Source organism: Vanessa atalanta, chromosome 16, assembly GCF_905147765.1.
Source record: "Vanessa atalanta chromosome 16, ilVanAtal1.2, whole genome shotgun sequence".
Lineage (NCBI taxonomy): Eukaryota > Metazoa > Arthropoda > Insecta > Lepidoptera > Nymphalidae > Vanessa > Vanessa atalanta.
This window is the reverse complement of record NC_061886.1, coordinates 1,694,419-1,718,728: the sequence shown is the minus strand read 5'-3', so window position 1 is coordinate 1,718,728 and position 24,310 is coordinate 1,694,419. Positions and strand designations below refer to the sequence as shown.

Genomic DNA, 24,310 nt, shown 5'->3' with positions numbered 1-24,310 from the left:
ACAATTTAAGTCCTTTAAATTTTTAATCTATCATTGATGGTTATTGAGATATCGAGCGCGAAACTGAAAAATAAAGTCATCGTAACTGGTTATTTGATATTTTCATCTTTCTCGTGGTATATATTGAAAAGATGTCTATTGCAAAACTATTGTGGAGCATGCTGATGTCTACAAAATCGTTACTATTTTTGACTGGGCTAGTAAGCAATGTCAAAATTCACCTGAAGCTCATGCTACTTCCTATACCACGATATTATCACTGTCAGGCCTTAACCTTAAATTGAATACTTCTATCATATTTTATTTCTATTGTATTATTATTTTCAAGTGATAAGTAGACTAGACTTGTATATAAATATAAGAAAATATTTTTAATAAATACTATTCTTCAAAAATAACTTTTCTATAACAACCTTAAATATAAGTTGTAGGCATTCCAAATTGTGTCTCTGTGTATGAAGAGCGTTAAAAACCTTGAGAGTACTTTAAATAAAACAAAAAGTTGTATTTTAGATAAGCTAATTTACATTAATGAGTACTGCGGTGGAATAAAAGTAATTTAAAACTCCATTATGCTTTTTTTTAGTATTCATCATTAATTTAACATTGAAATGTGGACGAAGTTGGTATTTTTTAGGATTGGTCGGGTAAATATATAACCTGTAGTGTTGTCACCTCTGCAACTAATGTCATATTGTTGTACCTTACGCACAACAATATGTACTGAGTATTATATATAGATACTGCTTGACGGTATTATATATGATGAGTAATTGATGCCTACCCAGAACACATGATATATATGATACCTAGCCACAAGTCTTACAAGTAAGTAAACGGTTATAGGGAAGCCCATTACATGTCAGCGGTTGAATCAGCGATTTTCAGTTAAGATTAAAGTGTCGTAAATGACGACCCAGCCATTAGAGTAGTGTAAATCATTAAATAAATTAAACGAAAAAAAAGTACATTACCAACCTACAATAATTTAGGTAGATACTAATATAAAGCGAAGTCAACCAGTTTTTTTTTTAAATACTAGTTTATATTATTAAATTACATCTTTTTTTAAGTTAGTTTTCATTGATTAATTAAGAAAATTATACCGTTTTTAAAATTATTTTTAATCGATTAATTAAGAATGGTAATTTAAAATAACACATTTATAATTGTTTTATAGTAAGATGTCAGGTGGCTTATTTTATTTTACCTACTCCTCGATCATATTTATTAATTTAATATATCGCACAAATATTTTTTAATTAATTAAATATTCAATTAAACGATACATTTTATATTTTAATTTTATTTTCGCCAGTCACGCATTCTCGCATTGCTTCAGTGGTGCAGTGGTATTTTAGGAGTTGGTAGCTTTGACTTTCATTTTACGTCAGAAATCGGAATTGTCATTAACTTGAATTAGTTTCATATTCATACTTCATAGTAAGAACTTTAGAAGTGTTAAGTGAAAAACTAATATTTAATTTTAATAAGTTTAATGTTCGTTTGATATTTAATTATTTGCAGAAAAATATATTAGTGATGGCAACTGACAAACATTCTGGTAGTGTTTCTAAAAAAGATAAATCAGGAGTAAGTTTTATAAATATTTATGATTATTATTTTTTTACATTTAACGTATTTACGTAAAAATCTTAATTTAAATATTTTAATTAATAAAAAATGTATATTTACATAACTCCTGAAGGATGTGCCTTTGTATTTATGTAATCCGAAATATATTTAAAAAAAAAAACACATTAGTACTTACGTTTAACATACTTTTCTGTTGGTGAAGTTGAACTTGCATTGTTTAAGTGTTTTTATAAAGACAAATACAAATTATTTTATTTATTTTCAGAGACGCAAATCCAAAACAAACAGAATATGTAAAGATGTGATGATAAATTTGTTAAAAAAACTATTTTTTTTATTCCGTTATTACTTGGACCAGTTTATTGACTTCCTATTCTCTTTATACTGGGATGGTAAACGGCATGCACTTCCAGACTTGGAGAAGAAACATGCCATTCTTATGGAAAGTGCAGTAACATTGGCAGAGAAAATAAGGAAAAAGGAATTAAAGTCGGAGGATCTTGTGACTGCATGTATTGAAAGAATTAAACAGGTTTGTGGCTTTGTGTAAATCATTAGTCATTGTAATATATTGTACTATTATATATTTATTCATAAGTCATAACATATATTAGAAAAAATATTCAAATATGTGTGAATTAGTATATATTATATTAGTATTTTATAAAAACCTTGATTTTACTGTGTTATAATCTGAAACTAAAATCGTAAAAATAAATACATTTAAAATGTAAATCTTTAATGAGATCATTAAAGATTTATGTGTGATGTATGTGTTCATACACACACACATGGACAAACATGGTAATAATTACATCAAGTTATATTAAACTCCTAATTATTGCTTATTAGTTATCTGTATTTAATTTAAAGCCTTAAACTGAATACACTTTTAATCTGATTAAAAAAAAAACGAAAGACATTAAAACAAAAGAATGTCAACTGTTAAAATTATAAATAAGTTACTTACCTGTTATAAGTAACTAAAAAAAATCATTATAGCTGCTTTTAACATATCTTAGGCTCTCGTGTTATATATTGTCCAAATATTTAGTGGAACAAAGATCATATAGAAATTTGTCCGACAGGAACAAAAGACATTATCCTATTTCAATTTGCACATTAATTTATAGCCTATTCCGACCACAAGAGGACAAAGGCCAAATAAACAACATTTGATATTTAATTGAGGTGATATCATTGGTTAAGCTTGAGTAATCTATAGTAACATAGTTTTTTTGTTCATATTATTATCTTGAATTTAAAAGAATCTGTTAAAACTTCAGAAGTAAAATTAAAGTGGATTAAAGTTCGTACCACCCATTTATTGTATATTCGACCACCAAACAGCAATACTTAGTATTGTTGTGTTCCGGTTTATAGGATAAGTGAGCCAGTGTAACTACACGCACAAGGGAATAACTTAGTTCCCAAGGTTGGTTATATTGGTGGTTGGTGGCTTACTGGAGATGCAAGGTATTATTAAAATATCTTACGGTGCCAATGTTTGTGAGCAGTGATGACCACTTACCATCAGATGGCCCATTTGCCAATCCACCTACCTATTTCATAGAAAAAAGCTATTAGCAAATATATATAGTACCAATACTTAAATATAAATAACTTTTGTTTAAGTAACATTCGTTCATCTTTATACCTTCTTCGATATTAATAGGCCATTGATAGTTTTTGTGTGTTAAATTAGTAAAGAAAAGTGTGTTGGCGAAATCAGCATTTATCAATAATTTAACCTTTATTGTTCTTGCTAATAATAAACAATGGATTTACATAAAGATAAGATAATGACTGCAAGTTTTGTATTATACTAACTCGACTTGATATTTGCAATATTTGTTTACGTGTTTTCGAGGTTTGGACCTTTAATTATCTCCTTGCCTGCACTTTCACTTTTTTTTTAATAAACGGTTTTTTTATGGTTACAAGTTAGACCACTTGTCCTTCGAAGTTCAACGCTCTTTTTTCCGTCGGAGTAGCCGCCGTCAGTGCCGAATTATTCATCAGATAGTTATACAACTTTAATGGCATGATTTGACATATAGTAGAGATATATCATAATTATGAAAAAAAGAGTCTTGGTACTAAAATGTTTAAAAAGTTAGTAATCAAATATCCTGTCCAGCACCACTTCGGATGGTGCTGTGCCGTTGTAAATCTTATAAATCGTTCGTTGAATTTTCTCATTTCTTTAAGCTTAATCCTTAATGCGATTTATTTTATTGTTTAATTAAATATTATATTAATTAACGTTTAATTCTTACGAGGATGTCACTGAGTCGATAACTTAAAATTAACATTCCACGATGGGTTGTTGCACCACTAGTTTATCATAATTCGTCACAATTTCGTCCCATCTCTATTTTGCCTATCCTATCAAAAATCCTTGAAGACGTTGTACATAAGCAACTGTCAGAATTCCTAACACATAATCATCTCCTTAGTCCTTTTCAATCCGGTTTCCGTTCCGGTCACAGTACTTCCACCGCACTGCTTAAAGTCACTGAAGACATTCGCTTCGCTATGGACAAAAGAGAGTTTACTATTCTCATTTTGCTCGATTTTAGCAATGCCTTTAATTCAGTCGACTTTGATGTATTGCTTGGTATCCTTCGCTCACTTAACTTTGCTCAGCCTGTGATTGATTGGTTCCAATCTTATCTTCGTGGTCGTCGGCAGATGGTAAAGTCTGATGAGGCTTCCTCGGACTGGGCTGATCTCTCTGCTGGCGTTCCGCAAGGCGGCGTACTTTCTCCTCTTCTGTTTTCAATCTTCATTAATGAAATTACCAAAGTTATTTCTTCTCACTACCATCTCTATGCAGACGATTTACAGCTTTATAGACACGCCACCTTATCAAATCTGTGTTCGACCATACATGATATCAATCATGATCTTGTTGAAATTAAGAACTGGGCTACATCCTTTGGGCTCCTTGTTAATCCCTTGAAGTCGAAGGCAATGGTAATAGGTACCAGACAGTTATGTAGCAAAATTAATTGGGACATTGTACCATCAATTGTCTATGATGGAACTCAAATTGCATATAGCGACCAAGCTACTAATCTGGGGTTAGTCATAGATTGCAATTTATCATGGAGAGCTCAGGTTAACGAAGTCAGTAAACGTGCCCATTTCTCTCTGCATTCTCTAAAACGTTTGCAGAATTTCCTTCCTTTTAAAACAAAAATATTACTTGCACAATCCCTTCTTCTTCCCATCCTGGACTACGCTGATATCTGCTATCTTGATGCGAATGAAGAGCTACTTGACAAACTAGATAGACTTCAAAATTTGTGCATTCGTTTCATTTACGGTCTGCGCAAATTTGATCACATTTCTCAATTTCGACGTCAGTTAAAGTGGCTTCCTATCCGACTTCGCCGGAGCTTGCACATATTATCGCTTCTTTTTAATATATTAAACCATGGTAGCCCTGATTACCTACATGAGCGTTTTCTGTTTTGTCCTGCTCGTGAAAGACCAGTACGCGCATGTGTGGCGTCGAAAACTCTTGAGGTACCATTTTTTAATACTACTTCCTATGGTAACTCGTTTTCCGTTGTTGCCGCTCGCCTATGGAACTCTCTTCCAGTTAATATTTTCCATAATAATGTTACGATAAAATCTTTTAAAATCAGAGTTAAGCAACACTTTCTTGCCACTTAAGTTTAATTTATTTTATATGTATGTATATATATTTTTTTGTATCTATGTAAGTTGAATGTATATATATATTATAGATAATGGTATATATTAATGTATATATTTGTATTTAGTGTGTAATATATTCATTTATCGCTAAGTCTACTTGAATTCTATAATATAAAACTAATTGATATTGTACCTACACCATAAATATGTATTACAAATAATCTCCACTAAATTCAGGGTTTCTGGAAGAGATCTCTTGTTAGAGATAAGTTATCCCTTTGTACACATTTTTCATTTATATAATTTTCTGTATACTCTGTTGGTACATAAATAAATAAATAAATAAATAAATAAATAAATAATATCGTACAAAGTTTATCATTTTATCACGTGAAGATACCGAAATCGTATTTGTGATCCTTTGTTTTGCATGTTACAGTCGTAACAGTACACTTAATAATAATTTCCGATGATTATAATAAATATAAAATAATCCAATAGTAACAGAGAGAGAGAGAGAGAGAGAGAGAGAGAGAGAGATTATGTATTCATAATAATATTTGTACCTTTACTCCTTTACAATTCAAGTAAAGTAACTGCCTGTAAGTGTCCTACTGCTGGATTATGGTCCCTTTTCTTAAGAGGGTTATTCCAATATGGTATTCCAATGCTGGTGGTTCAAGTGTGGAAGATGTGCATCCGAAACATGGAGGTTTCCTCACTATGTTTCCCTTCACCGCCGAAATAAATTAAACAAATGAAAATTTAGAGGAGCGAAAAGGATAAACTCTAATCCTCAAAAAGGAGAAGAGGACCAGCAGTGACACAGCAGTAAGGATTCGGTCAATATAATTCGGCATGTATTGCAGGTAAATCCGATACTTAATGCAGTCACCGATGAGAGATATGAGGAAGCGCTTAAAGAAGCCCGAGAAGTTGACAAGATGATTGAAAATGGATTGTCCGAAGAGGAGTTTAAGAAGAAACCGTTTCTAGGTGATTACAGATAATAATTGTCATTATATTAATATGTTATGCCTTGAAAAATACCTTGTATTAGATTAGTATCTTGATATGTCAGAGATCAAAAGATTATTTATCAAAGACGACTTATTTGAAGCATTAATTGACTCTAAATCTACCACTGATTCGGTATATACCGTTGGAGTAACCGCCGTCTTTATTTGTTGCTTTCTTGAGCCCCATGTGAATATTTACGTGTATATTTTTTTAATTTATTATATATTAATTATGGCAAATGGTACTCTAGGGGTTCCTTTTACTGCGAAGGAGAGTCACGCAGTTAAAGGCATGTTGCACACTCTCGGGGTCCGGGCGCGTAAGTCCGCCCGCGCGGACGAGGACGCGGAATGCGTGCGTCTCGTGCGCGCCGCCGGCGCCATACCCGTCGCTGTCACCAATGTACCTGAGATTAACAAATGGTAAGTTTTGTGTTACTTTAAATCATGAAAAGCTGCTTGTCCTGTGCCTTCTTTCTGTTCTTCTAGGGTTCCCTTCCCAACGGATTATGAAAGTATTGTCGGATTCAGCACTATACTTTGGCTTGAGCCCGCTGACAGTTTCTCTCAACTAATTTAAGACTACAAAGTGTAGTGTAATGCTGGCTAGAAAATGTTTTCGAGTCTCTTAACAACCTTTGTAAAATCAAATATTTTATTCGAGTTGGCTCCGAGCACTTTTGAATCGACAATTATTAAAAATACTATATTTATTAAATTTAAAAGTACCAATGGTCAAATGCACCAAGCCGTTACCTATATATTCATCTAGTATATCTCTAAATAACAGACATAAGATTTTAGTACAATTTTCAAAAATAAATTCACTAAGGTAGACGAACATCACAAAATGAATTTAAATATTGTATTCAAGCACATGTGGTCTAAACACCCTATACACTACTGCTGTGCAATGTACAAAGGTCGTAAGTGAAAAGTAAATTCCGATTATAACCTCGTCGTGACTTGATTCCACTGTTAATGTAAGAGGTCATATGTGAAACTTAAGTATGTTATATGTCGCCTTTCATAGTGAAAACAAAATGGAATTAAAACATTTCTACAAAATACGGTCCAATTTTCGAATGCACTATACTTAGACCCCAGGTCTCTGTGCCAATCATTGGTATACTTTTTTTTATGGCATCGATTGGCGGACGCGCATATGGGCCACCTGATAGTAAGTGGTCATCACCACCCATAGACAATGGCGGTATAAGAATTATTAACCATTCCTTAATTCGCCACCAATCTTGGGAACTAAGATGTTATGTCCCTTGTGCCTGTAGTTACACTGGCTCAGTCACCCTTCTAACCGGAACACAACAATACTGAGTACTGTTGTTTGGCAGTAGAATATCTGATGAGTGGGTGGTACCTACCCAGACTGACTTGCAGAGAGCTCTATCACCAAGTATTATACCATATTGTTGAAGGTAGCATAAAAAAAAAACGTTTTATTTAACAATACGTGTAAAATTATTTTAGGTATGTAATAATATTATTAGTAAATGCCGTATATGTTTTTAAGGTTTGAAAGTTTTAACTTGTTAAGGAAAGTTAAGATTAAATCAGGTCAATTTTGTAATAATATTTTTATTTTTTTATTTTATTGCTGTACAGTTGAAGTTGTATCGAAATATAATCGGGATCGTATCAAAAATCATAAAATTGACCCTCAGTTGCGATTGAGCTGAGGTTTATTTTTGTGAGGAACAGTCGAATTTGGATCGGATTAAAATATGAACGAATCATAACCGTTTCTAGTTTGTAAAATTGGCCAGGTAGAGAAAATTAAAGCAAAAGTTAAGATAAATTCTATATTTAAATCGACAGTTTCAAGAGTCCGAAGTTTATGTATACTGTTTGCAATTCTTCAATACTTTGTCTGTGACGTGTGTTTTAGTTTTTAATTAAAAGTTGCCTATATAAATTAGCGCTGTTTGAATTCATCTTATATCGCCAATGTGCTAACAACCTAAACCAGATTAGGTACCAGCTAAGACCAAGGATACATCTCGAATCCCTGGAGCCTTACACTGGCTCATTCACCCTTCAAACCGGACCACAAATGTACTATACAAAAACCTACCACCAAGTTATCTGTATAACAACATCGTAAACGATCAGCTAAAAGTATAATGTCCTTAATGCGTTTCTAATGTGAATGATTAATAATGGTTTTTAGGAGTTCATCATAAATCAATAACTTTATGAAGGGACGATTATATTACAATTACAATGAATAAGATAATTACCACCGGTTCGGGAAGTAGGTTAAATCGAGAAGAAATGTTACATCATGAAATTTTGTTAACAAATGTGATTGTACGGGGTTTAAACTCTTACAAAAACATACTTCGTAATTATTACACAATGCTCGCGGTTAACCGAATCAGAATTCAAGTACACTTTATATACGTACACGTATCGTATTAAACTTACACAATATTCCCTTTATTTATATTATATATAAGTATAATAACATGTTACTTAGGGTTGTCACTTTAAAGTAAAATTAATTTAGTAAATGAATGAAATCAGTCCTAAAAATATAATTTAATTGCCATTGTTGGTATCTCGTTTTATTTTTAATTACAACTCAAGATACACTTTATTTAAAATATTTAGTAGGATCTTTCAAACATATTGAAGTTGTCATTGCACAAATTTAACTTAAAGCTACCGTCGGTTCGAAATGGTTTCTACCGAGAAAAGTAACTGTAAAAGTCCCAATGACGGACTAATCTTTCTTTCTCTTCTTTTGATGAGGTTGGCTTCAATGATGGTTGTCAATTTTTGATAGCTGTGTCAGTTTTTATTATGTTCTTTACCGCTGAGCACGAAATGAATTATTATAAATACAAATTAAACATCCGTACAGTGCTTTTACTTTTTTTAGAACTCGTAATCTTGTGTTAAGATTCGCGTCCCAGCCATATTGGTAAAGAACTGTTAAGTTAAGATATCAAAATATATTTGAATAATTCGACAAATATAGCTCGAGTGACAACCCTAGTGTTGGGCCTTGACTCTATCGGTCAACGTACGACTCGACCGGCGCGGCGTACCGTGCACATTGTAAACTGCATTACTGCTGAATATTTTATAACGTGTTAAATTTATTGTCATGATAAATAGTGGATGGCTAGCTTATTAATTCTATTATGTTGTGTAATGATATAACTCTCCTTAAAGTGCATTTAAGTGCAAAGCAGTAGCGATAAAAAGCCTTATATGTACCTAATATATTCCACGAAATTGGTTTGCTCTGCTACATTGTGCACTGCAAGTACATCTTGATATATAATTCCTCGATATACTATTGATAAAGTTACAACAATAATCTACTTAAAATTTTATATAAGTAATATTCAATTTTATTTTATTTCCATAATAACGATAAAAACTACGCCGATGTTTAAAACGCCATTGTTTCACGAATGCTTACCGATAGATTATTCAAGATTTCGACCAATGATATCGCGTCATTTCAATGTCTAGTTATGTCAAATTGTTATCCTCCTGTGATTAGAATAGGCTATAGTTGATCGGCCTCATTACACACACATAGGCTACTTGTGTGTTACTTCAAACAACCTGATCTGGACGATCGAGGTCGATCGACGGAGATGCGATTTAAAGTAATCAATTCGTAACACACGTGACATTGGTTCAATTATCTGTGCCCTATAAGCATTAAAAAGAAATAATATAAGAAATATAATTTATTTATTTTATTTAGAAATGTTTAATATGTAATTGTCAAATTTACTGTATGCTAAATAATAAAATAGTATAAGTAAATAAATTAAGTCACTTGTAAAAGAGGGCAGATGTCAGGGTCTATTACTTTGCATAAACCCGTTTAAAAACGATATGAAAATAAATAATTGTCTAGAAAGTCAAAATCTACGATATAGTCATTACTGGCCTTACGATAAGGGTACGCGTAATTTGGGCCTCCAATGTCCAAGTAACGCAAAGATTCCTTAACGTTTTTTATGCAAACCTCCTTGAATAGAGATTGTTTTTAATTTTTGATTTAATGTAATGTAACCTTAAATAAGACCTTTTAGTATTAAACCTTAGATTTACGTTTTTCATACGATTTGCTAATACCTCGGCTATATTGTGCACTACTAAGAATTTTGTATTAATATATCTTTATTTATAAAAGAACACTATTGCACTTTACTACTTATATCCACTTTAATTTTACTTCCAAAATTCCGATAATAGTATCGACGGCGTTCAAAACGCATTTTTTCGCAAATCCGTAGTGAATATCAAGATAATAAATATCAATATAGATGATTAAGTTCTCCACCAAGATATCCGTAAATTTGTTGCCAAATGCTGTTTTTTTGGCTTTTCTCCCCTTATGGTTGTAATAGAGTATATGTTTTAAGCCCTACCACCAAGTGTTATAGCATATTGTTGAAAGTAGCATTAAAAAATAATGTTACATTCAACAATACGCGTAAAATTGTCTTAGGTATGTAATAATATTATTACTAAATGCCGTATAAGTTTTTAAGGTTTGAAAGTTTTAACTTGTTAAGGAAAGTTAATTAAATCAGGTCAATTTTGCAATATTTTTATTTTTTGGTTTTGTTTTTTTTTCACCAAGTGGTAACTTTATTCAGGTTTTAAGAAAATGTAAGTCTATGAAATGTTTTCAGGCAAGAGACACGCAACATGGTGTTCGGACAGACCAACAATCCCTACAACACGGGGCACACTACTGGGGGCTCCAGTGGAGGGGAGGCGGCCCTCGCTGCCGCAATCGCAAGCCCCATATCGTTATGTGCGTTATACGGAAATATTTTGCAATACAAAATTACCGCATAAAAGGCTTTTTAAATTTATTCTTCTATGTATTTTCGTCCTAGGTTCCGATATTGGTGGTTCAACTCGGATGCCCGCGTTCTTCTGCGGCTTATTCGGTCTCAATCCCACGGCTGGGCATACGAGTTTAAAAGGTATAGCCATTAATCACTTGTTAGTAGGGCTTTGTGCACACCCAACAGATTACCGCCCTCTCACCATATATTACCACCAAACAGCAATACTTAGATACAATTGTTGTGCCTCTGCTTTAAAGGGACATAACATCTTACCTCCCAAGGTCGGTGGCTCATTGGTGATATGGAAATGATTAATATTTCTTACAGTACATTCTGTGACATCCTGTATATCATATTCAGGCTGCATAAAGATCTTTGCTGAGATGTTTTGTGTCGTAGGTTCTGCTCTGCGCTCCGGCGCAGAACCCACCATGGCATCCGTGGGCTTCGTCAGCAAACACTGCTCCGACCTGGCGCCGCTCACTGCGATCGTCGCTGATCAACAAGCGCATCTGCTGCAGCTCGACAGGGAGGTGCATCTGAAGGTACGAGATGTTTGGAACAGGTGCCCGGCGGTAGAGCTGCCTGCTAACCTGGATATATGTACATTCTCTATTTTTTGGATCATTAATCTTCATTAATTTTGTTTGGTTTAATCTTGATATAGATGTTCAATAGTATATTTTAATTTAGAGTTAGATTTTGTGTACGCTGTTCTGCACGCCTGTTTAGGTAATACGATTTACGATTGTGTTCCGGCTTTAAGAGTAAGTGAGCCAGTGTAATTACAGGAACAAGGCATAACATCTTAATTCTCGAGTTTGTAAGAAATTATTAAGATTTTACACTCATTGTCATCATCGTCATTGTTTATGGACAATGGTGAACACTTACCATCAGGTGGCCCATTTGTCCAACCGCCTAACGAAGCCATATTTAAAGAAAAAAAAAAATTATTGAAAAAAATATTCCACATTTCATTGAGTTTCGTCAAAGAAACTCATAACTTGGTTTTACGGTGTGAACTAATTGGTTTTCTAATTTAATTTAATTTTTCCGTAACTTTTCCAGGATATTCAAATCTACTACATGGAAACTATCAAAGATGTCCGCGTGAGTCCAATATGCTCGGATTTGAGGAAAGCTATGAATAAGTTAGTATATATTATTTATTACCCTTAACAAGAAGAATTATCAATATTCATTTTATAAAGACAAACTTGTTTTTCACCTTGACACGCCCCCCCCCCCCTTTCGTCCCCTTCATACAAATCTACAATTAATCACACATTAATCCAATATGCTATATGGTAAAAAGTACATTTATATCATATTGGTCCATTTATCACAATTTTATAAGTTTAACAATAAATTAATAATAATAATAATAATAATAATAATTAATCTTTATCGTAGTATAACAATTATAATTATTTTTAGTAGTTTATAAGCTTAAAATTAATAGATATATACAAATGTTATGTTGTTGGTGAACCTACTAAATAAAAAAAAAGTAATACAGAATAAAATTAGGAGGTATAATAAATTCCAAATTAAGTGCGACGGTAAAATTTTGACCTTAATCAATAAATAACATCCGTGCAAAGCCGGAACGAGACACTAGTATAGATAATAAAATGTTAACAAACGTATCTATGTCATTTGTACAAGAGCAACTACTTAGTTTCTTGCCGGTTCTTATTGAATCTACAATAAAACTCATACATATTTTAGATTTAATTTAATAAAGATTACATTCCAAAGTGCTTGTAAGAATTTAAGCTTTTTTAAGTATATTTTGATCGATTTAAAAAGTGTTTTGGTACAATGTAAATTTTAAACTTGAAATGGCACCATGAACTATAACCGTGGCCTATTAATAGACATTTTCTTTTTTTTTTGTTTATTTCAATTAATTAATTTACATTTTAAATCCCATGGTACTAACTTACATTCCATGGGTCAGTCTGTCCATTTAAAATTAAAATAAATTGTATAATTATATACAAAAATAGTTTATATCCTTCTTCCTTAGTTTGAGATGAGCATTGCATTAAAAGTGATATTCCCTCAGAGTGGTGTCGAACCTGTCCGCGCAGGCCACGTCGACAGCGACTGCGCCGAAGCCCTACTACCACGAGGGCTTCGACCACTGCTTCTCGCTGTGGAGGCACGCCATGTCGCGCGAGGCGGAGAGCTTCGCCAAGCTGCTGACGGACAACGCGGGGGAGGCCGTCGGGCTCCTGGAGCTGGGCAAGAAGGTACAGGCGGCTACTTAGGAACTAGCAAAAATAAAAATCTTTGTTAAACTATGATTTCAAACTTCATATATAAACAAGATCCGCATATCGAAGTACCGACTTCAGCGAATAAAATACCTAAGCAACGTCAAAAGCTTAAGGCCGACATACGAAGTACATTTCAACCCAAATTTCTACTAATCAAGTAACTCTATTATTATTGAATGCCTGATTTCTTCATCTAAAACAATTATAATAAATATTTACTTCAGGCCAAGCCCTTATAGTGTTAATTCCAAAAATCTTTATGTTAGTAGCCATACAATATTTTCATTACAACTGTCTTAAGTTTGATGAACTTGATTCGATGTCGCAGCATTGGAGATTCTTTTACTCGTTGGGCATCACATATGATAAATGCTTACAGCGTGTAGCCTAATTAGACAGGGAACTATTAAGATAACATTTACTGAATAATATTAGTGACTTAAAATTGGTTGGGCGAATATATACACACAGTGGGGCCAAATTGGATACAAACTGTAAAGTCGCAAAGAAGGAAGGTTTGGCACAATTTAGAGGAAGCCTTTACTTAGAGGATTCTATTACAAAAAAAACTAATTAAACAATATTAACACTAAATAGTATAAATATTACTCTATAGAGTTAAATACTAACTAGCATTAGCATTAGCAGCCCGTAAATGTCCCACTGCTGGGATAATGGCCTCCTCTCCCTTTGAGGAGAAGGTTTGGAGCATATTCCACCACGCTGCTCCAATGCGGGTTGGCGGAATACACATGTGGCAGAATTTCGTTGAAATTAGACACATGCAGGTTTCCTCACGATGTTTTCCTTCACCGCCGAGCACGAGATGAATTATAAACACAAATTAAGCACATGAAATTTCAGTGGTGCCTGCCTGGGTTTGAACCCGAAATCATCGGTTAAGATGCACGGCTTTTTTTATTTTATTTACTTATTTATCACTGATTTAGTCTTTTTTGTCGTGACTAACGTTCAAAAATTTATATTCCAGCTCATCGGTCAGTCCGACTACACGGTGGCTGCGATCCTCAAGCTGCTGGACGACCAGCTGATGCCGCCCGTGCCCGCTGCCTGGGCGGACGAGCTCACGGAGAGCCTGCGGGAGGATCTCATTGTACGCATTTATGATTTATAAATATATTATTCCATTTTTCACGAATCTCGACCAATTTTGTCAAGTTAAGAATTCACTCAACAAGAGTTAGCTTTGGTTATGATTTTATCAAATTTGTAAAAAAATCTTTATGACTAAATCTCATCGTATTTGATAACTATATATTTGACAGGATGCCAGAAGGCTATGTTAGAGTAACGTCTATAACAAACGTAATAATTACGTATTATAGTGCAATAGTTGCACTCATCTGTGTTTAACAACGCCAGTCGGGCAAAAAATGTTTCGTATATTAATAAATATATTAAATTCTGACATTGAAGTGGACTACGGATTTGCACTAAGTATCATGGCCATGCTCAAAGTGAGTCGAGGCCAGCTTTACACGTATGGCAATAACGAGTGCGTGTGTGCGTGCGTGCGCAGCGCGCGCTGTGCGGCGGCGGCGGCGGCGGCGGCGGCGGCGGCGGCGGCGGCGTGCTGCTGGCGCCGGCCGCGCCCGCGCCCGCGCCCCCGCACGCGGCGCTGCTGCTGCGCCCGTACAACTTCGCGATCTGGGGCGTCTTCAACGTGCTGAAGTTCCCCGCTATTCAGGTAGGACTGTTTTGGACGCGATGCCAGTTAAAATACAGGATCGAGTACGTTTACGAATGCTACGTTTCTTAATACGCAATTCCTGAGCTTTCTGGATAATTGAAAGTTTAATTTACATTAAAAATAATTCAGTCCCCTGTCCTCATTAATTATTTCTAATTTAGTGAACGTAGATGTAATTAATTTGTAATATAAATAATGATAATTATTGAGGAAATATGGGTACAATGTTCTATTAATTTTGATTCTATTAATAATGTTATTTAACCGTAGCGATAGGGTAGTTGTACATTTAATTAATTCATTAACGTGTTAAGGTTCCTCTGGGGCTGAACTCCGAGGGCCTTCCTCTCGGTATCCAGGTGGTTGCAGCGCCGCGTCAGGAAGCTCTCTGCTTAGCTGTCGCCAAACATTTGGAGAAGCAATTCGGAGGATTCGTTCCTCCTTGTAAAGTCCCTCAAAAGGACTCATAAACGGTTAAAAATTATCTGAAGATAATTTATCGAAAGCTATAAAGTGTAAATTTCAAATGTCTGTTATGTCTGAAGATTAATGACTAATGATTCTAATAAATAATGACTGGAAAAGATAGACTGATCATAAATTCGCTTTTCGATGAACTTATTTATACAAAAAAAAGTATTATTTACCGTAGGTGATGGAATTGTAAATTTGAATAATATTTTTATATGAAAACGTATATGGTGCTCTGTTACAAATTTGTTAATAAAAGACATTTTAAATGAGAAGAAATCTTTTATTTGATTTAAAATCTCCGACAATCGTTATCGCGCCCCGACCGACCGCAGTCGCCCCCCCCTGCCCCGCAGCGCTCTCACCGGCGACGGACCGTCGCGTTACGTCTAAACATTAATCACTTATCACTTTAGTAAATATAATCATTAAACTGACATCTGATACTTATCTCCTAGGTATAAGCATACAGTAATCTATTGTAGAAATACCTCACTCTAGACATTTTATTAATTCTAATTTTGTACATTTATGTAAAATCGATTCTCATCACTCATCATCCACTCGAAGAATTCTTCATAAACGCCCTCGTCGCTCGGCGTCGCCCGCTCAGCCGGCGCGGCAGCGGCACGCGAGCAGCGCGCGGGCCAGCGCGCGCAGCAGCGGCGGGCGCGCGCGGGGCGCGGGCGCGGGGCGCGCGCGGGGGGCGGCCAGCGCGCGCGCCAGGTCGCGGGCCGGCTCGCGGGCGGCGCGGCGCGGCAGGGGGCGGGCGGCGCGCGGCGCGGCCGGGCCGGCGCGGCGGGCTCAGCTCGGGAACTTGCAGTACAGCGCGTAGTGCAGCTCGTAGCCGGAGAAGCGGCAGTGCTGCGCGTCCTTCTGCGAGTACGTGCCGAGCGACGAGAACTTCTTCAGCTGGCGCGACGCGTCGGCGCCCGGGGAGTTCTGCGATGTTATACGTATTTATATACTATTTTACTTTAATGTTACGTACTGTTACGTAGAGAACGGTGAATTGAATAAAAGTATATGCTTTCATTTTCAATGGTTTCTTAAAATGCATTTTTATTGTCATGTTTATGATATACATATTTCTATTTAGTTTTGTTATAAAACTTTTCTGGACGGTCGAACCAATGAATGGAAGGTCAATAATAAGTATCACAAGAAACTCACGGGCGTGGCGAAGACGGTGACGATGAACTTGTTGGGGCGGAAGGCGGCCAGCACGCGCGCCAGCAGCGCGTCGTAGCTGGCGGCCGACACGTTGGACTCGAACGACACGTACGAGCACTGCGGCTCGGGCGTTATGTGGATGGTCATGTAGCAGCCCTGGGGAACAGCCGTCCGTGTTATGATCGCTCATATTTGATTTAATTAATCTATCGCTTGGATAATATTTTCTAAAAAACCGAGGTCTAATTTGCCAACAGCAAAACTACAATGGCAATGATTGAATATTTTCACTCGAGCTGAGCTACTTCTAGGGGTTACTTTATTATTTCGGCGTTACCAATATTCAGAAGTTTATCCCAAACATGTGTCAACACCAACTTACAGATGGGAGTTCCAGATCGCTCTTCGTAAGCAAAAAGTAAACATAAAATAAACTCATTAGAATGCTACACGAGAAAGCTTTAACAATATTAAAAGATAGTTGCCCTAACTAAGCTGTATCAAGCTAATTATGTGGTATGGTGTCATACCATAAGCTGGTGAAATGAAACCTTTTAGTGGGGCATGAGGTGAAAGAATAAAAATTACTGGGCAAGGCCAAGAAGTTTGGGAAACGCTGCTATGATACACTATCAGCGAGACTATCTAGTGTGATAGGAAAGTTAAAACGTTTTTGCGAATCAATGAGTTTTACTTATTCATGTTGAATGACAACACAACCTAAAATACTTTAGTAGTAAATATGCTGTAATATTTTATCATACGATCAAAATTAACTTAGGAAATTTAATTTTTAATAAACACCGACATACAATATTAATTCTACACAGAAAAACAGACAAGAAAATCTTTAAGTCTTTTGGATCATTTATTAACTTCATTATCTCTGATTCCAGAGAGCAGAAATTTCTGTTTATTATAAATGGATTCCATGTATCTAAAATATATTTTACAATGGGCTTTGTTACTTTGGAAATGATCTCTAAATCTCTTAATTTACTCACATCTTTAGCCACTCCGTTCATGGAATATCCACAAGGATCGAACAGATAATCGTCGATCACCATCCCCGGGATCAGTTTGTCGATGCCCGACGCCTGAAACAATTTATACATGCTGATTAATTCATAGATATATTTATTTCATGACTACGTGTTATAGAATTTGTCTAGTTCCGATTCAAAGTAAAATTATAATTCTTTTTTTGTAATATTGGTAATCGGACGAGCAACTGTTCCAACTTAGAACTTTTGCGCCTCAAGAAATATTAACCGTTCCTTACATCGCAAATGCGCCACCAACCTTGGTAACCAAGATATTATGTCCTTGGTGCCCGTAATTACACTGGCTCACTCACCCTTATAACTGATATACAACAATACCAAGTATTGCTGTTTAGCTGTATAAAATGTGATGTGGGCGGTACCTCCCTAGACGGGCCTGCACAAAGTCCTAGGACACTGGTTAATAATTCCAATCCACCAACAGACACTGGATCAAGGTGTGGAAATAACCTCTCCTGAAGGTCAAATTTTCCCAACTGTGCTACGTAACCTTTTTGTAGGACGTAGTGTGACCATAGCTCCAACTGTTACCCGACTCACCAGCTTAAACATTATATCATCAGTTTTAGTTTGATCTCTTATGATTATATTTGAACTCTGTTTTAAATTGTTGATATGTTAACTCACCCTGGTGGCTTCAGCAGCGTTCGCGGAGGCAGCTCTAGTGAAGATGTCCATGACCGCGGGATCCAGGTCAGACATAAGGATCTCGATGGTTTGATCAGGCTCCAAAGACTCGCATCCGATGCCGACGTTTTGTTGCTCTTTCTCCAAAGCGTCAACTGTACCTGTTAACAATATATTATATTATTGATTTGATAATATTGGCTACTCCAGATGTTTTTTTTTTATTGTTGATTGCCTTGTCGTTCTCTTGAAGTAGCTGGTCATGAGGACTTGGTTCAATTTTCGAGTCATGTTTAATTTATTCAGTTTTTCTTGCAAGAATTTCAATAGGCACTGGACAAGCGACTTCGAGAAGCGCATCGTTTGTTCTGAGGCACGAAGTATAAATACAGTTAATTTCTAGACTTTGGGATGCTAATGAAAATTTCAATCCCCTGGGCTAACGAGATAATCACACCGAATAGGTGGGCTCAATAGATAGTAGTAGCAAGTATTTCAGTATTGCTTCAAGTATTGCAACGCTTATTTAAAATCATCTGACATACGGATATGTGACCCTTTTTCTGAATTGTTTATTCTTGTCATATTGGCTTTACTGATCTAGACACCAGTAAAAGAGTCAAGTACTGAGAATCAGCTGCGAATAGGTGAGCCTAGGTGTGAAGGCTCAGAAGGTCGAACAGAAGAAGGGACACCCTTCTGCGAAAATGCACTTCGGCTTATCACGTCGGAATGAAACCGCTTTGAGAGACGATGACGTGACTTAATCCCAAAATCTCTTTTCCCTTGTTGCAAACGGTTTGACTGAAATTTGTATCGATCTCACCTCTGCTAAGAAAACTTTGGGTATCCTGTGAACGTTGGCACTTTGTCAATCGGGAAATGCATAGTCATGTATAGTCTTTTCATTACATTTCCTTGATCCATATCGGTGCTGGCTAGTGTGACCAGAAAGAGTCACCTAATAAATAACTATTGCTTCTCAAAAACTTACACCACTAAACCTTTAGAGGTATATTGATAAAAGTAAATTTCCATCATGATAACGTGACTTACCTTCCAGAGGTAGAAGCGTGTAGAGATACCAGCAATCCTTCTCCGGGCCCATGATGTACGCGCGTCCGTCACCGAAGAATGAGTCCAGCAGTTCAACCTGAAAAGAAGACGAATACTTCGTTATGATTGGACTGTTTAAATTGGTTTAGCCATAAAGACTTTTAGCTTAGAATATTAAACTTGACGGAAATTCACATATCAAGTATTAAATGTTACATCCCTAGGCTGTTTATAATCCAACAATCCAAAAAAAACAAACAAACTCGAAAGGTTTATAGGTTATAACTAAGGAAGTGATGTCTTTGGATGAAGGAGTCGACGTAATAGCGGTTGAAGCATTCAATTTGCATATCTTTTTTGATCCTTAAGAAAATGATTAAAGTTTCAGTGTCAGCATTCTTACGCCGCGAAACTGTTTTCATAGTGACCTTATTTTTGCGAACTTTAAATGGGAACTTCTGATATTAAATTCAAGAGTATTCCGTTGCTGTAAATTTCAGTAATGACAGCCTTTTCAATTACTCGGACATTGATTGAAAGTCGAATTTGGACTGGTTTTTTGATCAGTTTAATCTAAAAACCGTCTTCATAAATACTACATAAAACTAAGTACGACTAGCCTCCTACTAAAGAGCAATTAGTATATAAACGCATGGATAATATATAATCTTATATTACACATTAATTTGTTTGTTTAGATATTTAATTGTTTTAATTCAAGGAACGCAACACGACGCTCGCATCTATTAGCCAACATTCCATACAATATTTTTATGACCTCATGGGAGCATAACATTCAATTATTTCCTTTAAAAAAACAAGAGTTGTCGTGTCGAGATCGAAACGAAGTTGATTTCGTTATACGTATAATAAAATATTACCGACTTTTGAGAATAATTCTATGACAAAATTGTTATTAAACATCTCGTGTGAATAAACCGTATACAAGAGAAAGAGACACAGACAGAGAGAGAGAGAGAGCTTTTGTCGCCTGGAGGAGACATAACGCTCTTTCCTTACGTACCAATTACTGCCCGTTCACTAAGCCGCGTAAAATAATATCGACATAAAATGATTTTGGGCTTAATTGACCCACGCGCAAACAATGAGCAAAACTTAATACGACGATTTTGGGCGTATGTTTGAGTCACCCTCTAATTTGATGAGTGGCATTTTCTTTTACAAAAATGTGACTCCTTAATAAAAGTTGGACATTCCGGGCACTTAAATAATGCATATAAGTTCCTTGCGCGTTCCTTTCTTTAGAATACAATTTACGAGTACGCATAATAGATAACGCATAATTTAACGGGAGGTTGCGTTAATAGCCTCAAAGCCTTTAGGACAGGAGGTCACTGCTGGGCTAACACAGCACAGGAAAATCATGAAATTCTACTCCATTATGTGCATATAACAAATGTATATATAAATATTGTAATAAATCGCGTCAGAGACCGCAGGCCAGACTTCATTAATAAAATTAATTACTTTAATCCTCAGAATTATTTTAACGCTGTAATTTCCATAATGAAATAAATATACGAGGATAATCTTACGAATGAAATGAAAATTGCACACATTGTCGGTCATGTGATTAAAACATGTATAACGGTTATATAAACATCGTATATAACAGATATATTAAGTTAAGTACACACGTAGTTTCGAATCCAATTTACGAGGCGAGAAAATATTAAAATTGCATACATTGTAGCGATCATTACATTAAGTATTTACCAATTTATTTATTTGTATGCGTTAGATTTATACACGTGTGTATTACATATACATAAGGAGAATTAGTGCAACTTTCCGAACGTCACACGTCGAACTGTCAGATCGCTTAACTTCATTCACTTTTGGCGGGAGACAACGCGAAATACGATCAGGACTTAGCTGTATCATTGTTATACTGTTTTTTTTTAATAATATTAGTAAACCAAAAATTGATTAAAGTATTTTATTGTTAATTATTATTATTTTATATTCTTGTAATAAATTTATTAAAATTAATTTTGTTTTGTTAGTATTATTGTACAGTACAGTTAGTATGGAGTAGATTATTTAATACTAACTGTACTGTAAACTCGGACGAGGTTTGATTGTATCTTTATAATTGATGTGTATTGGTCTCGTAACATAATTTATTTTCTTATCTGAACTATAAAAATATTATTTAAGATTTTAGTTAAGATTATTGTTTTAATTCCATATATTTGTGCGTGTATAATATGCCTTGCATTACACAATACAGGTATACAGATTATATCAAAAGTGGAGTTTTTAATTGTAGTTATCCATACAGTCATCAACTTAAAAAAAGAATAACTAAAGAATCTCCTATCAGGATAGAGTTCATACCAAAGCTTTATATTGAATTTAAACCTATAACATGACGTTACGAGGGTCTTATAAGAGCCGTGGTCGAGTAGTGTGTACACCGGTTTTCATGGGTACGCCACTCTGACCCGCCAATCAACCCGGGACGGGTTCGATTCCCGGCCGAGTCGATGTAGAAAAAAGTTCATTAGTTTTCTATGTTGTCTTGGGTCTGGGTGTCTGTGGTACCGTCGTTACTTCTGATTTCCATAACACAAGTGCTTTAGCTACTTACATTGGGATCAGAGTAATGTATGTGATGTTGTCCAATATTTATTTATTTATTTATTTATTTATTTTGTTATAGCCCCATGAGAATACGAGAATATCTTAATGTCTTCGATTAGATAGTATATGTATAATTGGAAAGATTGGTGTGTGTACGCTTGCGTAAGTAGGATATATACTGGACACCCTTACAGTGATAAAACGGTCGAAATGTTCTAACTGCAACATGTTTTACATAAAAAAAGGGGTGATACGCAAAATTGCTAACAGTATAGTATTCTTAAATATCACGAGCTGATTTGCCAACCGTTTAAGAACAAAGGCATCACTATAGATCCACGTGTTCATCTTAAATCATATCGCCTCAACAGCTTAAATGTCGCCCCGAAATGATGATAAAACACACGAGTACGAGACATACGTCTACATATTGTAATTTTTACGTTATCAATTCTTAGAATTTTCAACTTTGTAGAGTTTGCTCTCTGATCTTTGCTAGCTGATAAGTATGTTCGTCACTGATATATTTAATTATACATACTTATATATACGTATGGGTATTAATTAATTGCCTTTTTTTACTAAGTTTGCTTCTGCACTCAGCTTAAAAACGGCTGTAAAAGTAAACATATAGTCACATCATAATAAATGTATCGGCTAATTATATTTACTTTTAATAACTTTTACTATCCCATTACGAAACTGACCGTTAGTTTCTAGTTACAATTAATACTTATATGGTATTTTAGCAAAAAAATAGTCAAGGGGTATAAAATATTATGGTTTTCGTATAATTTTCCTCAGCTTGTGCTACAAGACGTTGCTCTTTGCCAAATTTCATGATTTTAGCTCATTGGGAATTATAGGTTTTTAATTCCTTTTACGATTATATGATCGACTTTTTCACAGCTCCTAGGGACCGCAGAACTTAGTATTTGGTATTATTTAAACTTTATACCTATATGCGTTCCGGAGAAAAAGGGTCTATACTGACGGACGAATAGACAGACGGACTATGAAGGGTACATCGGGAAAGATCTATAAGGGTTACCATTTTCCTTTAAAGCAAAGCTAAAAATAGATGGTCAATCACGATGCAATTTGTCAATTGTCAGTCGGCTTCCTCTAAAACATTAAACTGAATGCTAATAATCAAAACAATTTTTTATTTTTATTTTAGCTTTAAATAAATAAAGAAAGGCGATTAGCACTGGCCACTATTAAATTTGTTTTCATGCTTAATTCGTTTCAGCGATACGATTAGTGATGACTTATTAGGAAATTATGAAGAAGGCATAAAAATAACTTTGTTTCATGTAATTGGCAACTATAGTACATAGTAGTAGTATTTGAAATTGGTATTATAATATAGAATGAAAGTGCCCAGAGGTGGACATATCTTAATCCCTTCGATCTAACCTTTAAAATGCTGAGAGAAGAGTTGACATTCATTAAAGCAGAAAAAAGTCGCGTACAAACTCATCGAAAACTTTAAATGATTAAAAAAAGAAAGTTAGGATATATTTAGGGGTTTTGTACTAACAAAACCCCTAAATGTTTAACTAGCACAAGGCAATATACTATATTGCCTTGTGCTAACTAAAAAATAAACAAGATAGCTAGGTTATAAAACATAAGGCAGATAAAGCGTACAAGTTCCCGGTAGTGCGAAACGACTCGTCTTTAGATAATACCTACGTTAAAAGTGCTGTGACTTTAACTGAACTAGCGGGAATTTTCATTCGCTTTTGGTTTTGTATTCGCTTTCGTTCCGAAAATTAATTGAATACTTCACTTTAATTTTCGGTACGCTCCATCTGGAAATCGAAGGCTACGAGTATCAAAATAAAACGCGTCCAATACAAACAGGGCGCACAAAGTTTTTTTTTGTTGCGGCGTTGGATATATTACGTAGTGTGTATATATGTGCGAAAACGTTCACACACGACATTATTCCAGATCCAGAAAAAAAACCGAACCGACAAAATATACAGTAGTCGTATCCGATAAAACGGGACACGGGCGATGGCGTCGTAGTTATAGCAGCGAGTTCACGCACACGAGAGTATTCCGAATCCAGTAAACACACAACTCAACGGCGACGGGCCTGTTATAAACGAAAACGCTCTCGTAAATACGGCCCTTGTGTAAATGTGCACTTAGTCAAAAGAAAATTTAC

At 35.2% G+C, this 24,310-nt stretch overlaps 2 protein-coding genes across 4 annotated transcripts in view; one reads left to right on the top strand and one right to left on the bottom strand.

Moving 5' to 3' along the window:
- Positions 1 to 1,423: 1,423 nt before the first annotated feature.
- Positions 1,424 to 15,859, top strand: LOC125070078 (fatty-acid amide hydrolase 2-like). Of its 3 annotated transcripts, XM_047679771.1 has the most exons (13): positions 1,425 to 1,593; positions 1,862 to 2,128; positions 6,135 to 6,261; positions 6,536 to 6,707; positions 10,970 to 11,094; positions 11,180 to 11,269; positions 11,534 to 11,679; positions 12,206 to 12,288; positions 13,209 to 13,395; positions 14,414 to 14,536; positions 14,963 to 14,972; positions 15,003 to 15,130; positions 15,448 to 15,859. In XM_047679771.1, exons 1-13 carry the CDS (start codon positions 1,543 to 1,545, stop codon positions 15,601 to 15,603), a joined length of 1,665 nt encoding a protein of 554 aa, XP_047535727.1. In that variant the 5' UTR covers positions 1,425 to 1,542; the 3' UTR covers positions 15,604 to 15,859. The 3 variants fall into 3 exon arrangements, with proteins under 3 accessions (XP_047535726.1, XP_047535727.1, XP_047535728.1); XM_047679770.1 differs by having other exon boundaries at positions 1,424 to 1,593; positions 14,963 to 15,130; XM_047679772.1 differs by lacking the exons at positions 14,963 to 14,972; positions 15,003 to 15,130; positions 15,448 to 15,859 and adding an exon at positions 14,860 to 14,895 and having other exon boundaries at positions 1,427 to 1,593.
- Positions 15,860 to 16,401: 542 nt separating this feature from the next.
- The window catches only part of LOC125070004 (S-adenosylmethionine decarboxylase proenzyme), a 35,572-nt gene continuing 27,663 nt past the window's right edge, over positions 16,402 to 24,310 (bottom strand). The window contains exons 4-8 of the mRNA XM_047679669.1: positions 19,525 to 19,621; positions 18,469 to 18,629; positions 17,782 to 17,874; positions 16,778 to 16,933; positions 16,402 to 16,546 (exon numbers count right to left, since the gene is read on the bottom strand). Of these exons, the coding sequence (XP_047535625.1) occupies positions 16,409 to 16,546; positions 16,778 to 16,933; positions 17,782 to 17,874; positions 18,469 to 18,629; positions 19,525 to 19,621 (645 nt within the window). The 3' untranslated portion in view covers positions 16,402 to 16,408. The remainder of the gene's footprint in view (positions 16,547 to 16,777; positions 16,934 to 17,781; positions 17,875 to 18,468; positions 18,630 to 19,524; positions 19,622 to 24,310) is intronic.

Coding starts and splice junctions, on each gene's coding strand:
- LOC125070078 (XM_047679770.1), top strand. CDS start 1,543: ATGGCAACTGACAAACATTCTGGTAGTGTTTCTAAAAAAGATAAATCA. Junction 6,708..10,969: donor GTACCTGAGATTAACAAATG/GTAAGTTTTGTG, acceptor AAATGTTTTCAG/GCAAGAGACACGCAACATGG. Junction 11,095..11,179: donor CGCAAGCCCCATATCGTTAT/GTGCGTTATACG, acceptor TTTTCGTCCTAG/GTTCCGATATTGGTGGTTCA.